The sequence below is a fragment of the Pteropus alecto genome, unplaced genomic scaffold (assembly GCF_000325575.1).
Source record: "Pteropus alecto unplaced genomic scaffold, ASM32557v1 scaffold86, whole genome shotgun sequence".
Taxonomy (NCBI): Eukaryota; Metazoa; Chordata; class Mammalia; order Chiroptera; family Pteropodidae; genus Pteropus; species Pteropus alecto.
Genome location: NW_006442109.1, coordinates 16,648,838 through 16,664,331, shown reverse-complemented (window position 1 = coordinate 16,664,331; position 15,494 = coordinate 16,648,838). Strand labels below are relative to the sequence as shown.

Here is a 15,494-nt window from a genome sequence, read left to right as displayed (position 1 = left end):
CCCCTCCCCCCCGCCCCGACTCCGTCCCGCCTCACCCCACGGCGGGCTTTGTCCACCCGCCGCGCGGCGGCCCCTCCCCGTTCCCGCCGGCTCCTCCCCGCCCCCTCGCCGCTGGCCCCACTTTCTCGGCGCAGGCGGCAGGAGCCGGCCGGGAGCGAAGGGGTTAATCCGGGGCTCTTCCCGGCGCGGAGGGATCCAGAGCTGAGCCAAGCGCGGTGCTGAGGCCGCCTCAGCGAAAAAAATGTCCGCCTGAGGAGACCCACAAGTTCTATTCGGGGGGACCGCCAGCCCGCCCCGGGGAGGAAGGGGCGGCCAGGCCGGAGAGCCGCCTCACCCGCCCGGATCCGAGAGCTCGCGCGGGGCAAAGTGAACCGAGCCGCCGGGCAGTACGAGGGGAAGCCGGAGCCCGCTCTCCCGGCCAAAGTGAACTTTAATCGAGGTGGTTGGATGCGGAGACGGGGTGGCAGGTAATTGCGGGGAGGCGAGCGGGAGGGAGACCCCGTGGCGGGTCTGGGGGCTGCGGAGCGCCGCCGCGTCCCTGCCGGCATGGAGGCGCCCCCGGCCCGAGCCAAGCTCATTGTTCGGCAGGTTCGGGGCCGGCCGGCCGCAGGCAGGGCAGCAAAAGTGGGAGGAGGCCGAGCCGGGGGAGGAGGACGCCGGGCGAGAGCGAGACTAGTTGTCGGTGTTTCTGTTTTCTTTTCAAAAACGCCCCTTGGACGCGCGGGGGTGCTTTCCGAACCCCCGGGCCCGCCGAGGACGTCCGGGCGGCGGCGGCCGCAGACGCGGGCCTGCGAGCGGCGCGTTCCCTGCAACTTGTCAGTTCTATTGTTGCCGAGCCAGTGAGTCACTTCGCATCTCCCCTGGCCGTCGCTCGGCTCGCTGGACCCCCAAACGCCTCTCCCTCACCCGCCCCTCGAGACTCCCACCCTGGCCGGGCCCGGCCTGCGGAGCTCCGGGCGGCGGCGCGCAGTAGGGAGCGCCGAAGAGAGAAAAGGGACCGGCTCGGAAACTTGCGGGAGAGGTGGCGAGTTGCGGGAGCCGCTGCGTCGCTCCCGGGCCGCGCCGAGGAACGCGTGGATTCACAGACCTGGCGCGGGCTCCTGGCTCTCCCGCCTCCTCCCCGCGCGGCGGGGGTAACCAGTTGGGTATTGAAAGTCTGCCCTACGCTTTTGCTCTTTTCCTACGCCCCTCTCCCTCCCTTCCGTGGTCTCTCGCTGAGCCTGGTTTTTCCTCTACCTTAGGACCTGTTAGAAGTGGCCGAAGATGAATCCTCAGCAGCAGCGCATGGCCGCTATAGGGACCGACAAGGAGCTGAGCGACCTGCTGGACTTCAGTGCGGTATGAAAGCTTTCCGCCGCATCTTGGGGTTCTGCTGAGGTTTATAGAAAAAGAAAGAAAAAGATAGAAAGGAGGTTGAGGAAGCGACGTGGAGACTAGGCAGCGTGAACTCCCTCTGCTTTGAGCAGTTGTTCTTAGGGCTGGAGTCCAGCTGCCCCAAGTTGGACACCTGAACTTTGATGTAATGTCTAGACTTGCAGATTTAAAACTTTATTGCCAAAGGGGTCTTTTGATTTTAACCAGTTAAAAGGCGAACAGTGTAATCATAAGCTTTGGTTGAGTCACCCTGTGACCCTGATGATTATTAGAGATTCTGAACTTCATATGAAAAAAGAAAATTGTTTTTGTTTCGACACTCCTAACAATTTTTCTCCCCAACGTGTGTGTTATAATTTATGGTACCTGAAAGATGTCAGTTACAAGAAAACCAGTCAATGGCTAGAATTTCCAGCCTTTTGAGCAGATTACTTTTAGGGTGCATATTGTGTGTGTGTGTGTGTGTGCGCGTGTGTGTGTGTGGAAAAAATGCGTATGTGTATAGTGTATTTAAATTTTTTTTACATGGGAAATAATTGAATGATTTAAAAGTATCAGCTAAAACCTAAGAGCCCACTGCCCTTATTTCTAATCGGTTGAACTCCTTTATTAACTGCTGTTGGGAGGCAGGACCAGTCCCTACTTTATAACACTGTTGTCATGGATCTTTACAGTATGTAGTAGTTTCATTGGATAAGATTCTGACTTTGTGTATTAAATTGTAGTGTAAGTGTAATGAGATTAAATTAGCTACAAAGCGAAGCTCCTGGAAAAAATTTACCATTTAAATTTAATAATCTTAGAATCTCTCATGTAAGTGACTGGATTTTTAGGATACAATATAACCAGTATTGCCAAGTAGTGTTAGGAAATAGTGTCACTCAGTGTATTTGCCTTTCTGGGTCTGAATGTGTATTTCTAATTTTATTTTAATTTCCTTCTGAAATTTAGTAACTAACTGATGACTCTCGGGTTGAAAGGAATCTAGAAGAATTTCAGGACTAACAGATACTTTTGGATTATTTTGCAGATGTTTTCCCCACCTGTTAATAGTGGGAAAACCAGACCAACGACACTGGGAAGCAGTCAGTTCAGTGGATCAGGTAAGATGATGCCTAAAATCAAAAACTTATATTTTGATGTTTTATTAGAAAAATATAAAGTGTATCAATATCTTTCTTTATATTCTTATTCATGTTCAGTTAAAATCGTAAATAAAAACAAGCCCCAAATGTGGGCTGCTGCTCTGAGATTCGTTGATATTTCTATAAGAATTTCGATATGGATTTAAAATTGTTTAATTCTTTTCTATGAATTTTTAAATTTGAAATTGTCATGTTTGAGTACATTTAGAAAAGTACTAGAAGAAAATTATTTATGGTCCATGTATGGTCTTTTATTTTCTAATATTTATTTAAATATGTATTTTAAAATTTTTTTGAATTTTCAGCCCATTAGCATTATTAAAGCTGGGGTTCTAAGGAATTGGTAAAATAATATTTAATATATGCACGTGAAAAGGGAATTGAGTCAAGCAATAATTAGTAAGATGTTAATTTTTAAAAATGGCCATTTTCTTAGACGTCTATAGCAAATTAAAAATTTTGTAGAGTTATTTAAAATGTTAATGGAATAAAAGTTAAAAATAAATGAATAGGAGTTGGATATATTTTCAAATGACACCTATTGGATGACTGAATTCTCTTACATTGAGTACATTAGGATAATGTTTAGAGTAAGTTAAATTAGATTCCTATTCCTACACTAGTGCTGTTCTCTTTAAATTTACTTGTATATTTGTAACTACTGTGCTCTATTATCCCATATTTCTTAAGTATGCATTTTTTCTAACTTATTTAAACTCATGATTTAAAAAAATAAACATTCCAGAAGCAAGGTCCACTCTAGTGTACAAAAACTATAATTTTCTGTCTAACTTAATTTTATTCTGAGTGCTGAGAGACACAATTAAAAAAAAGGAAAACCAGAAAAAAACTAAAGCCATGACAGTATCATCTTAAGAAAACCAGCTGTCAAATCTCTGGGTTGAAACTCAGTAATTCCTCTTTGGCTGGTACTTTTATTTCCCCTAGTAAAATGATAATCGATTTCTTAAGATACTGTGAGAGCACAACGTCAGAAGGTTAAATTAATAATAATTTTACCACTTTATACCACTTTATATATAAAAAAATGTTTAAAAAAAATCATGCACTAACTTAATTTACTAAAATTCATTTTTAATGATAAAGTTGTAGCTTATAGAGAAAATAATAGAATGTCGTTTAACATTTCAAATTAAGTAAAAAAAAAGCACTTTGGATTGTAAATATCCTAAAGCTAATGTTATCCTTAATCCAGAGAATATCTTAAAATGTCAACCAAACCTCAACTCTTCTCCCACCTCCTTCCTTTTACTGGCAGTCATTTGAAAATTGTCACTTTTGGGGGAGGGGAGGAAGTTATTAATGTAGAAGAGGGCTATATTCCCTTTCTTTACTACTGTTTTGAGTACATCTCAGTTTTTGCAACTAATAATTCTTAGGAGCTTTCAAATTTACTTTGTCTAATACATAGTAGATACTTAGTATATTTCACTAAATGAATAGTGATATCTTATTTCAGGCTGTTCCAGCTTGAATTGTGGAAAATATATTTAATTGACACTCATTGATACCAAGGACAACGACTTCAGAAACTTATTGTTAGAAATGCTTTCTGTTTTTTAGAATAAGGGCAATTAATTTTTTTCACTTTAAAATTAAGAAGGTGAAATTAAAAAGTGTGTGTGAACTTGGTGTGCGTTACAAACATGGCATTGGAGCAGTTGTGGGGCCTTTCTGTAGCTTGTATCATACGATGAAAAAAATTATTTTCCTTTGTTGTACAAGTAGTCATAATATTTGATTCTTTGGAGTTGGAAATTTTTAGTTTTAAAACTGTTAGACTTGTTAATTATCCATTAAAAGTTTGAATTTAAACACCTGTATTCAGTGGCCATAGTAATAGTTATCTGTGTGGTTTGTTTGAAATTCAGGAAAAAAATAATTAAAGAAAAGCTGTGACCTTCAATTAGTGAATGGATTTAATTTTGGAGAAGGGAAAATGGCATGTGATTATTTTATCTCAAAGTCCGTATACTTACTGGTAGATACGGTTTTTCTATAGCCATTTCTTATCTTAAAGGAAATGTCTGAAAGAAATTGGTATAGCAGTACTATTTAATTTATATATTTTATCGATATTTGAATAATCTTGTCTTGATATCAAAGCATATGTAATACATCCTAATGCCTGTTTATTTGCAGCATAGAAGGATCTAAAGACCTGACTTTCTTTCTGAAGAGCTGACTTAAAGATTAGACTTTTCTTGTCTTTGGAGTAACATTTGTAAAACCCCAAGCCTTTTACCTCATGAAAACTGTAATTGTACAGTATAATTTCCTTTCTTGATTGTTTGTCTTTTTTGAGGATGATTTAATTTCACAGTGGGATTTCTTTTGAGGAATAATATATAACACTTTTAGAATTTTTTAAACTAAAAACATATGCTAGAGTACATGATGTTATTTTTAAAATCTTATTCTTAAAGCAAAACTTGTATGATAGCGGACACTTCATCAGAAATCAAAGTGGAAAAGATGAATGTGTATTTAATATACTTATTTGTCTTGAGTCTGTTATAATGCCACTACTTCATCGGGTGTTAATTTTCTTTGCGTGATAAGACTGAATTTGTCTACTTGGTATGATAGAGTCTGTGAAGTGTTCTTACAGGGAGCTTGAGAGAAGTGTTTCTTTCTGTAGGAGTTAAAGGTGAAGCATTGTGTTACAGCAGTGTATAAGAGGAAAGCTTGTTGAAAGGATTGACAAAATGGAAATAGTTTAGGTGATTAAATACACTGTCCCCTCCAACTTCAGGGTTTGAGTGTGTAGAACTAAATTGTATTTAATTTTTAGTAGTTTAAATGATTATGTGCTATCTGAAAATTTTCCTTTGTTAGTTTTTGAATCCAAGTAATAAGAGATGTTGGGAGGGAGTGAGATATATTTGTTTTGTGAGCCATCTGTATATATTGAGTTTGTCTGTCTGATATTTCTATCTAGAAAGTTATTTTAATTAGCAAGTAAAACTTTACATTTCCTTATTCAAATCAGACTTTTGAAACTATAGATTGCTTCTTGCCCAAGATTTTTAGAAATAATTCTAAGAACTATTTTCTAGCTCTTAAATTTTAAAAGGTATATAATTTTTTATTCTTTAGTTACTGATCAATTTTGGGGTGGAGAAGTTTTTCATATGTACATAGAGGCTTCTTGAGAATGTTACTGTAGGGCCAGAAAAATAAATTCTCATTAAATTGCTCTTAAGTATTTTTTTTAAATTAAATTTTTTGTTTCGAGGTAATTGTAGATTCCTATGCATTTGTAAGAAACAATAAAGAGATGCCATGTACACTTTACCAAGTTTCCCACAATGGTAATATCTTGCAAAGCAATAGTACAATATTACACCTAGGTTATTGACAGTGATACAGTCAAGATACAAAAAACAATTCCATCACCACAGGGATTCCTGGTGTTTCCCTTTTATAATTGCATCAACTTCTAAAGTAATTTTTCAAAAATCTATGGTAAGATTATTAAATTATATTGAACATGAAATAGGCTTTTCAAATTGCTGTACCATTATTTGAAAATATCAGAGAAATCAAGAAAGAGAAGACAATTTTACCAATATATTTTTTAATAGTAGTATTAGTAGGAATGGCAATTTAAAATAGGGTGGAAACCAGGTTTGGCCTTTTCACTTAAGGTATTTTAAGGTCAAGAGTAGGGTGTGGTTTATATTGTGTACCTATTAGTGTTGAAGTTTATAATAACTATAATGTGTAGTAATACACACTTGTTCAAATTTAGTGGTGTTATTTGAGTAACTGAAACATCTTAGACATTTGCTTTCAGCAAGCTGTGGTGATGAATAGAGTGGCTAACAGAGTCAATGGGCATGTGATAGAAAGTATAATATTTTAGGATAAATATTGTCTGCTGTTAAGTGGCTCATTTAAGGTAAAAGTTTAATAGCAAAGGCATCTTAGAGAAAATCTGTATGTGAAAATACAAACTTGGAAAACAAAAATTAGAGACAAGATTATAACTATTATGTAGTTTTCAGAACAGTTTCTTTAAGTAGTTATTGGCTTATTAAAATGGATTTGAAAAACAATTTGGTTGGATCACATTATTTTAGAGTCTTGTTTATTATGTACAGTGTGGCATACATATAATTATTATTTTTATCCGTTTTCATTAACAATTTAAACACAAGTTCAACTTTCTGTCTTTTAGGCTATCCTTTGGTGTATCATTTTCTTAGAGTTTTTATGTAATTCTCTTGGAATAGGAAGATAAAGATGAAGATGTGGAACCTTAAATATAAACACAGTTGTTTTCACTCTTTAGATTTAATGGAGTCATCTAGAATAATTTCTTATTAAAAGCCAAATAGTCTTCTCTTCTCGAACAGTTGATAATCATGCCTGGAATGTCATTTAGTGTTGTCAAAGACTTGGATAACTCTTGTCATAGAAGAGTAAAGTAATATTATTAGAAAGGGTCTCCTAAATAAAAAAAAAAAAAAAAGGGCTGTTTCTGGACAGTGTGTGGGATACCTTTTAAAAAAATAATAGGATTGCTTCTGGCTCTCACTTGAATATGCTTTTTGCATTTATGGAATAAAATGAGAAAACAAATATTTAAATATATCAGTTCAAAAGACTAATGAATGACTTTCTGCTTTGTTGAATAGTTGAGCCATATTTATTTCAGATTTAACAGTTAGCTGCATATTTATTTAGTACCTATTTTGTGCAGCCTGCTGTTCTTGTAGCTTTTGGGAAGGTGGGAAATGGACATAGACCAAAAAAAGTAGAATCATTTCATTATGTAGTTAGGAAGATAAAATGTAAAGTTATAAGATAGATAAACTTCTGTAACATAAAGTATCACCAACTGCACATTAATATTGTTTAAATTGAGTCCATGAGAATAAGGATCTGCTGAGAAGTCAGAGAACAGGCCTAAGGAAAACTCAGAGATACTGAATTTAGAGTTGACGTTTGAAGGCGATATGGAAAATGAATAAGGAAAGAACTGGCCTCCTAGGTGTGGAATAGCCTGAAAAGAGACCCTTAAATGGGAATTTGGCTTGCACCAAGGGCCTGTACCATTCAGGGCAAGAGAAGTTGCTTTTTATTGATTACCACTCTTGCACTCCTGGAGGAGTTCATGTTTACATACTATTATTTGGAGCCAGACTGCATAGGTTCAAATCCAGTAATTGCCACTTAATAGCAGGATGATCTTGGGTAAATTACTTAACATCTCAGTGCTTCTCTTAATCTGTAAAATAAGACTAGTAATAGTAGCTGCCTTCATAGAGTTGTTGTGAATGTTGACTGAGTTAATACAGATAAATCTCCAAGAACAGTGCCTGGCACATATTGAGCTGTGGCAGAATGAATTGTTAGTGGTGAGGCAGTAGGATGAGGAAGGCATTTATTCCGGGGGTTGTTGTGCTAATCTAGGTATGAGCTAGTGAAGATTTGGACCTAGTATTAGTATAGGAAGTAGGAAAGAAAAATACCAGAAGAAAAGGATTGACAGAATTTGAAGCATTGAATTTCGGTAGCTAAGAGAAATGACTTAATGGTTATAGTTGTGGCGTAATTGGAGGATGGTAGTCTGGAGGAAATAAAGACGCTGAATTGTTTTGAGCATTTTGAAATCCATGGGACCTAGGACTTTCCTGGCTAACTTGAGGATTTATGAGCAAAGAGTCCAGGGAGATGAGTTAAAGATGTTGGTTAAGAAAAAAACCAAACAGCTCTTTTCTGCCTATAAAATTAATATATAGTAATTGAAAAGAAAATTGGAAAACAGAAAACCAACAAGGGGGAAAAAACCCACCCATTATTTCACTATCTAGAGAAAATTTATTTCCTTTTAGGTTTTTTTCCCTGTTAGTTATATATTTGCAAAGTTAAGAGCTTAATGATGGTTTCATTTTATCTTTTGCTTTTTCAAATTTCACTTGATTTATAAGGATTTTCTCACATTCTTAAAGATTCTTTATAAACTTGGTTTAAAATTGTATATTACATGGAATGGATATAGCATAGCTTATCAAATCAGTTCTCTTACTGTGTGACATTTAGGGATTTTGTTAATTTGCTTTTTATTATTATAAAAAATGTCATAGTGAACACCATTTTCTATATACTGTACTGTTATCCACACTTGGATTTTCTTTGGATAGGAGATGTAGATTTTGTTTTTTGTGTCTGCAAGTTATAATTAAAGCTAAGTGAGTGAATGAATACCCTTGGGGAAATGAACTCAGAGGGAGATAAATTATCAGGCCAAGGATTGATGCTAATGGTGGAGTTAGAGGTATAATAATAGTGACTTCGGTTGATGATTTAATGTACATATACAGATTTTTATTATTATATGAATGGAGTATATGATGGCATTTCGTGCAGATTTATGTATAAATGAGTTGTATGGTGACTGGAGGAATTCCTGTCATTCTTTGACCTGTGTTTATTGAAATGGAGTGGAATCTAACTGGAGTCAGATCAGTGAGAGAGCCCTTGAATTCTTGACTTTAATAAGAGAGACAGTGTAGTGTACTGGCAAGAACTGGGCTTAGGAGTCAGACAACTGGATTGGAATCAGTGCTTTGAGATTTACTACCTAGATGACCCTAGGCAAGTCATTTAAATGATCTGAACATATTTTTCTCCTTTGTGAAAAGTAGATGATAATGCCTACCTTCAGAATCCTTGGGAGGATCAAATAAAATTATATATTGCTTGTCACATAGCTGCTTCAAAATTGGTAGCTGCCATTATTAATGTGGCCTCTTAAGTAATACTAATGGTAATATTTATTATTAATAGTAACAGAACCACTTTTATAGTCAGTGTTTATTGAATTATTATTATATACTGGGTACTATACTAAGCAATTTACAAGCATTATCTCGTTTTACTTTGGATAAAACAAGATGTTTCCTGGTGGTGAGGAAATAAGGAGGGCAACATATCAAAGTTGCTTTTTAGTGTCACAAAATTTTATGTATTGTTAAAAGTCTAAAAATAAATCAGGCAGAAGAGTAGTTCTGAAAGGTCATCAGGTACCTAAGAACTTTATGTTTTATTTTTGTAGTTGATTTCTTCTCAGTACTGTTATTTTGTAGACTAGATATTGTCTAATGCAGAATAGCGAGCAGAAATGTATACATTTTTTGAAAATCCTCTTCTGTGCTTCGGTATCACCACTTGGATGTAGTATTTTCTTCATATTCTCTCTCCAGCTACTTGAAACTCTTTTTGGAATGAAGTGTCGTCTCAGTAAATAAATGAAATAAGAATTACGTGACCTGAGAGGATAAAATAGCTGGGAGACAGGTTGGAGAGAATGTTAAGCATCTCTAGGGTAGAGCTGCTTCTTTTTTTTTTTAATGGCAGAGAAGGAACATAGACTCCCCCGGTAGCCTGAAGCAACACATTGCAAGTGAGCAGAAGAAATCTTAAAAATTCATGTGTATTTTACTTTCTGCTTCCTAGGACAAACATATTTGTTGTAATATAAATGTTTTAATTAATCATTGAATAAAACTGAAGTTCTAGTAAGTCGCATTATGTTTAGCTTAAGGCATTGCCTTCCTCCTGTTTTGCTTTGTATCTTTGGGGTTAAGGGCCAGAGTGGAGTGGGATGCAGGCCTATACTATCCTTTCCTTAATAAGAAGCCCAGCTCTAAAGCATATTCTTTAGCTGTCTTTATCTATTCCTGGATCTTTTCTTGCTTCCACAGAAGTCTGTGAAAAGGGATCATTACATTAAGGGGAAAATGGTTTTGATAGGGAGGAAATTGTTGTTATTCTATAAACCAAAGCAGAGATTTGTTAGTAATGTGATTGTCGTTTGAACCTGTTTTCTGTTTCCAGCTAGACCATCCTGTAATTTCTTAATATACCCATGACTTGAGAAGAAAACATATTTTTTAGAGAGAGAGCTTTTTTTGTTTGTTTGTTTCATGTTTAAAATGTGCTCTCAGAAAGACCATGGTGCGTTAACCAAGCTGCTATAAGCTGATTGGGGACTTAAAGATCACTTTTAAAGATCACACGGAAATGAAAACAGATTAGGGTTTGGTTACTAATTTTTATTGCATTGGGTAAGTGACTCAGGGATGAAACCTTCAAAATAAAATCATAAAATGATTTGAGATAAGGTACAGGACAGAAAATTTTACTTTTTAAAAACAACTATTACCATGTCTTACAATATTTTTGGTTATTAAAAATTGAGAAAGTTGGCCCAAGACGTCATTTTGTTATTTGTTTTAGGTAGTAGGAAAGTATCTGAATTTGAACTGAGGGAGTTCTTTGAATTTGAAAGATTATTCCAGTTACCCAAAGGAAGTCTCTCTGGATGCAGCCCTTCTCAAAAGTTATTGGTTTATTTTATTCTGGTGGTTTTGTCAGTGAGCCATTGTGAGGCTTTAAAATGAGTAGAGTCAATTCATGATTACTATTCCACCACTTCATTGGTGATTAATGTAGGGAACGCAGGTTGAACTTAATATGATCATGTAACTCCAATCAATGAATAAATATGCTGCTGCTCTCTGCACATTGTGAGTAGTGGTGGGATACTGCAGGGATCTCTGCTTGGAAGGAATTAAAGTCATCAAGCTTCTCAGTCCTGGAGACATATGTTGTTTTCAGGTTGTTGGAGATAAATAGAAGGTTTGCTGTGCCACTAGAGAGGAAAAATTTCTAGGCTTACTTTGAATTTATGGCAGAAGCATGAATTGGTGACAGTTAGTTAGAGAATCTGAGTTTGATTGGGACTCATAGACCAGGAGTGAAAATCTGAGTTCTCCTGAGTTAGCAGGTTCTCTTAGGTTTTCGCAGTTTGGAAGCCCTACTGTATGCATCCAGCTGACTTTGTCATCTGTTAGAGGCCCCTCACTTATCTGCTTGGCATTGACATGCCTAAGGTTTTGGAAAATATTTTCCAATGTTGGTCCCAATTTGGAATAAAGTTAAAGGGGAAAGTTGTTTCATATTGAATCTCTTGGTGGTAACTTACAGTTTGCCAAGTAGGCAAGTAATTCGAGCATTTTCAAAACTATACTAAATATCTTACCTGTTTCTTATCTAAGCATCACCTAGTTCTTTTTGTTCTAGGTGATAGCATAGTTTGTTATATGTCAAGACTACCTTTTATCTGCCAAAGATCCACAATGCCTGATCTATACTTTAGAAATCATAAAAGGTCTGAATCCACACTTTTCCTTTGAATTCAGCATAAATTATTTCTGTGGCAAAATCTGGTCTCTTCTGAAGGGAGGCCATTGACATTCTCTATTTTCCTAGTTATTGTGTGGTTACCAGGTGCTGGGGGAGTGGTTTTTAACATATAGTATATAGTAGTCTATATTTCTTTCTAAAATACGAAAAACAATTTTAAAACCCACCTGGTCCCATGGATTTCTGATAAAGTATTATAGACTTCCCTCTTTGTGTGTGTCTCCCAGGTATTGTTTTCAACTCATGTAGTTCTTTGGACTAAAAGTCTGTATTGGAGGCTTTGTTACTTTAAATACAGAAAAAAATTGTGGTGGAATTGTTAAAGAAAATTCTTCTTAGAATATAGGCTTTTCAGGCTGATCTTTGTCCTTTGATTAGTTCGTTCAGTACATTGGTTCAGTACATTGGCTTAGGGAATTGATTTCTGTTTTGAGGAGAGACAGCCTTTTTCATCTTTTAGGCCAAAGAATGCACTGATATTTCCCTGGTCAGTTTGCAAGGAAATTTTCAATGTGCTAACAGGAGATATATTTATACACATGTACATACATACATACATAGCACCAAATGATAACAATTCACATACACACATAAAACTATGATTACGTCCAAAAAGAAGCCTCAATCCTGACCATTCCCAATTTTAACTGCTGCCTAAGAGCAAACAGAGAAAAAAATCCTACCAAGTTATCTTCATGAAGAAAAGAAGCTAAGATATGGTTTTGTAGAGAACAGACAATAAAACAAGTCTTTGGTATTTTTAGTCTCTCCTTTTATATCTGTTAAAAGTTTTCATAGATTAGTAGTGTGATGTTTATTGCTGCAATATATTTATTTAAGGGATCTTCATTAAAACAAATTGTTTTTCATGAGTGTATGAAAATTTCCTCAGGAGCCTGTAATTCATTGGCTTAGTCCCAGTACTATTTAATATAAACTATGAAAGTAGCAATGAAGTGAGTGTGTAATAGACTAGTTTGTTGTGTATCTGTTTTGAGAGGCAGGCAATAGTTGGCCAGAGACTTTTCAGGTTGCCTTGCAACCTTGTTCCCTGTACTGTTCCCATTGTTACTGTCTCAAGAACCATGATACAATGTTGAAAAATTAAGTCCACTTAAATTTGTAAGAGTCTGAGATGCTCTGCTGTAGGAACACAAAAAAGGCCATACAGCCAGGTCTCTCTTGCCTTCACAGTTATATAACCTCTTTTGTCAAGCTTAAAGGGTAGTGCCACAATGAACAGATTCTGGAGGCGTGCTGAATTAGTTGTATAGAAGTAGGACTTTGCCCAGTGAATGGTTGGGTAAGGGGGAGGTGTCTTATTCTTTAAAAAAATCAATAATGAAAAAAGTACTTCATAAATATTTACTCATACATTATTTACTTCATAATTCTTATAGGGAGTTGGTAACTGTTCATTTTACAGAGGAAATAAGAAAAATCAAGAGTGATATACATTTCTTTGTGGTTTCTTATTGCTCCTCATAAGCAGCAAACTGATCAGTTGTAGTTGCACCTGCACTGATACCAATCTACACCAGGGCATGGTTTGCCTTGAGGAATTTAATGTTTCTAATCTTTAAAATTTGTTGTAACAAGAAAGAGGCTTAAGTGGTGTAATGTTGATATTCTCCAAAAGAAAGTGCTTCAAGATTTATTTTTTTTAAAAAGAAAACAATAATAAAAATTCTCTTTTTTTTAGTATTGCCAGATATTAAATATAAGCAGCTATAATCTAACATGTCTTTAGGAGAGTAGAATTCTTTTCGTGTGGGGTCTTCTCTGTTCAGCTTCGTCAGACTTTGTGCCTTGGGAAGAAGATGAAATTTGATAGATGTAAAATATTGGAATATTCACATCTATTATTTAGTTGAGGCCATAGAAAAGAATGGTTGCTTCATAGTGTGGAAAATTCTTTATTTTCATTTCCCCTTTTCAAAGATTTAGTGTTTGTTTTGTTAAAAGGGAAGTAAAAGCAGATGGAAAATAGTTATTCCAAGGGTAGTTTAAAAATATTATCAAACATACAAAAGAGATTTTAATGTTAAAATTAAAGTTTGGATAGAGAACTTTCAGTGCATTAAATATAAAATAAAAAATGTTATGTTAACTTCTATAATATTGAGAGGGTGCTGATTAGTCCATTTTCATTTATTTAGATTGGGCTTTCATTATATCGAAGAGCATATGTAGGTATGAGAGAGGTCCTACTAATGCACTGTTTTATTGGAGAATGGTTTGTTTACCAGAGGAAGGGTTTGGAGTCACAGAGTTTTGATTCAGTATTGGCTATACCATTTACTAGATTTTTGATCCTAGGGCTGTATGTTAACTTCTTTGAGTCTTGTTTATCTTATCCCTAAAATGAGAAGAAAAATACTGCCTTAAGGGTTTGTGATAGTGATCAAGTTAAGTAATTTTTAAGGAAATTCTAAAATATGGAGGTTTGTGGTTCTGCATGAATATTAATTGTGTTACTGTGTTAGTGGCATAGCAGCTCTTGAAGGGATTCTAAGCTCAAGGTATATATGGAGAGAGTGACTCTTCATACAAAACGAATACATTTCAGTTACATACATAACAATTAGTTTTTGAAGATTAAATCAGGTGACAGAGAAGGATGATAGCCTATGGAACTTAGAGTAGGTAATCCTCAAAATCTTAGAATTCTTCAGGTGAGTTTTTTTTTTTTTTTGGTTAGATGGGGGAAGTTAAAGCAATAAAGTAAAAGAAATTCTCACACATATTCTTTGTTAAAACTCCGTTAATTATATCCCAAACCATAGAGCCCCCAAATTAGTACCCTTGAGTCCTTTATTCTCAGTTTGGTTGTTTTAAATGCTGGTTGAGCATCTGTTGTAGTGACAGGGTTAACCCCAGGCTTAAGTAGGTGCAGTAGCTGAATAGTTCTTAGGCTAGTCTGCTTTTGCCTGATGGGCAGTAATCTGAACAAAATTTTAATGTTGATAAGTCAACCTTTTAAAGATTTAAAAGTACAGGATGTGGTGGCCTTGGTATACTCCTGAGGATGAGAGGGTGCAGTGTTGAGGTTGGGAAATGTAAGTGGAAGTCCCGTCTGCTTTATGCCTGTTCTTCAAACAGGGAGGGCTGATTTAGTCTCACCCATAAATGACAGGGTGTCAGGGTTCGGGGCTGTCTGTTGATGCTACTGTTCCAGGGTTCTTTGTGATTAGAGAAGATGAGGGCTCCCCCAGTTCCCAGTCCTGCCCTTTTCCATTTAGTGTGTTTATCTGGGTATATAAAACACCTGGCACACCTTTTATTTGGAAATAAAAGGTTTTCTTGACTATGTGCTTGTGGGATTTTATTGTTTAGATCTTTCCTTTATATTAAAGAAGGAAATCAGCAAATGGGGTAGCTTTGATGGAGGCCTGGGGCCTCGTGGGCTCCATAGGAGCTATTTGCTGATTGTTCCTCAGGATAAGACAATGAGTGGGTTTGGGTAAGATGGGTTATAGGATAATTTGGCAGTCACTTGACTGGAGCTGAGAAAGTTTTGGGGCCTTTAGTCTTTGGGTTTCCCATTGTAATAACTCCTAATGCTTTCTTGAAAGATTTGTATTAAATTGCAATGATATGAGAGTAGATGATAGGTGAAACAGCAAAACTAAAGACTTTGGGGATGGAGAGCAAAGGTTCCTGAATATAACTTCTAAGAACCTTGGGGCTAGGTGAAGTAGCATATTTTTCTTGCAGAGGTAATTGTTCTGCATT

At 36.6% G+C, this 15,494-nt stretch overlaps 1 protein-coding gene across 4 annotated transcripts in view; it reads left to right on the top strand.

Annotated features, from left to right (window-relative positions):
* Positions 1–127: 127 nt before the first annotated feature.
* The window catches only part of TCF12 (transcription factor 12), a 292,040-nt gene continuing 276,673 nt past the window's right edge, over positions 128–15,494 (top strand). The window contains exons 1-3 of one of the 4 annotated variants that reach the window (XM_025038866.1): positions 128–467; positions 1,242–1,338; positions 2,405–2,477. In XM_025038866.1, coding sequence (XP_024894634.1) covers positions 1,264–1,338; positions 2,405–2,477 — 148 coding nt within the window. In that variant the 5' untranslated portion in view covers positions 128–467; positions 1,242–1,263. Of the gene's footprint in view, positions 468–751; positions 1,141–1,241; positions 1,339–2,404; positions 2,478–15,494 lie in introns of those variants that run through there. The other 3 variants (XM_006920328.3, XM_025038865.1, XM_006920329.3) reach the window with 3 other exon arrangements.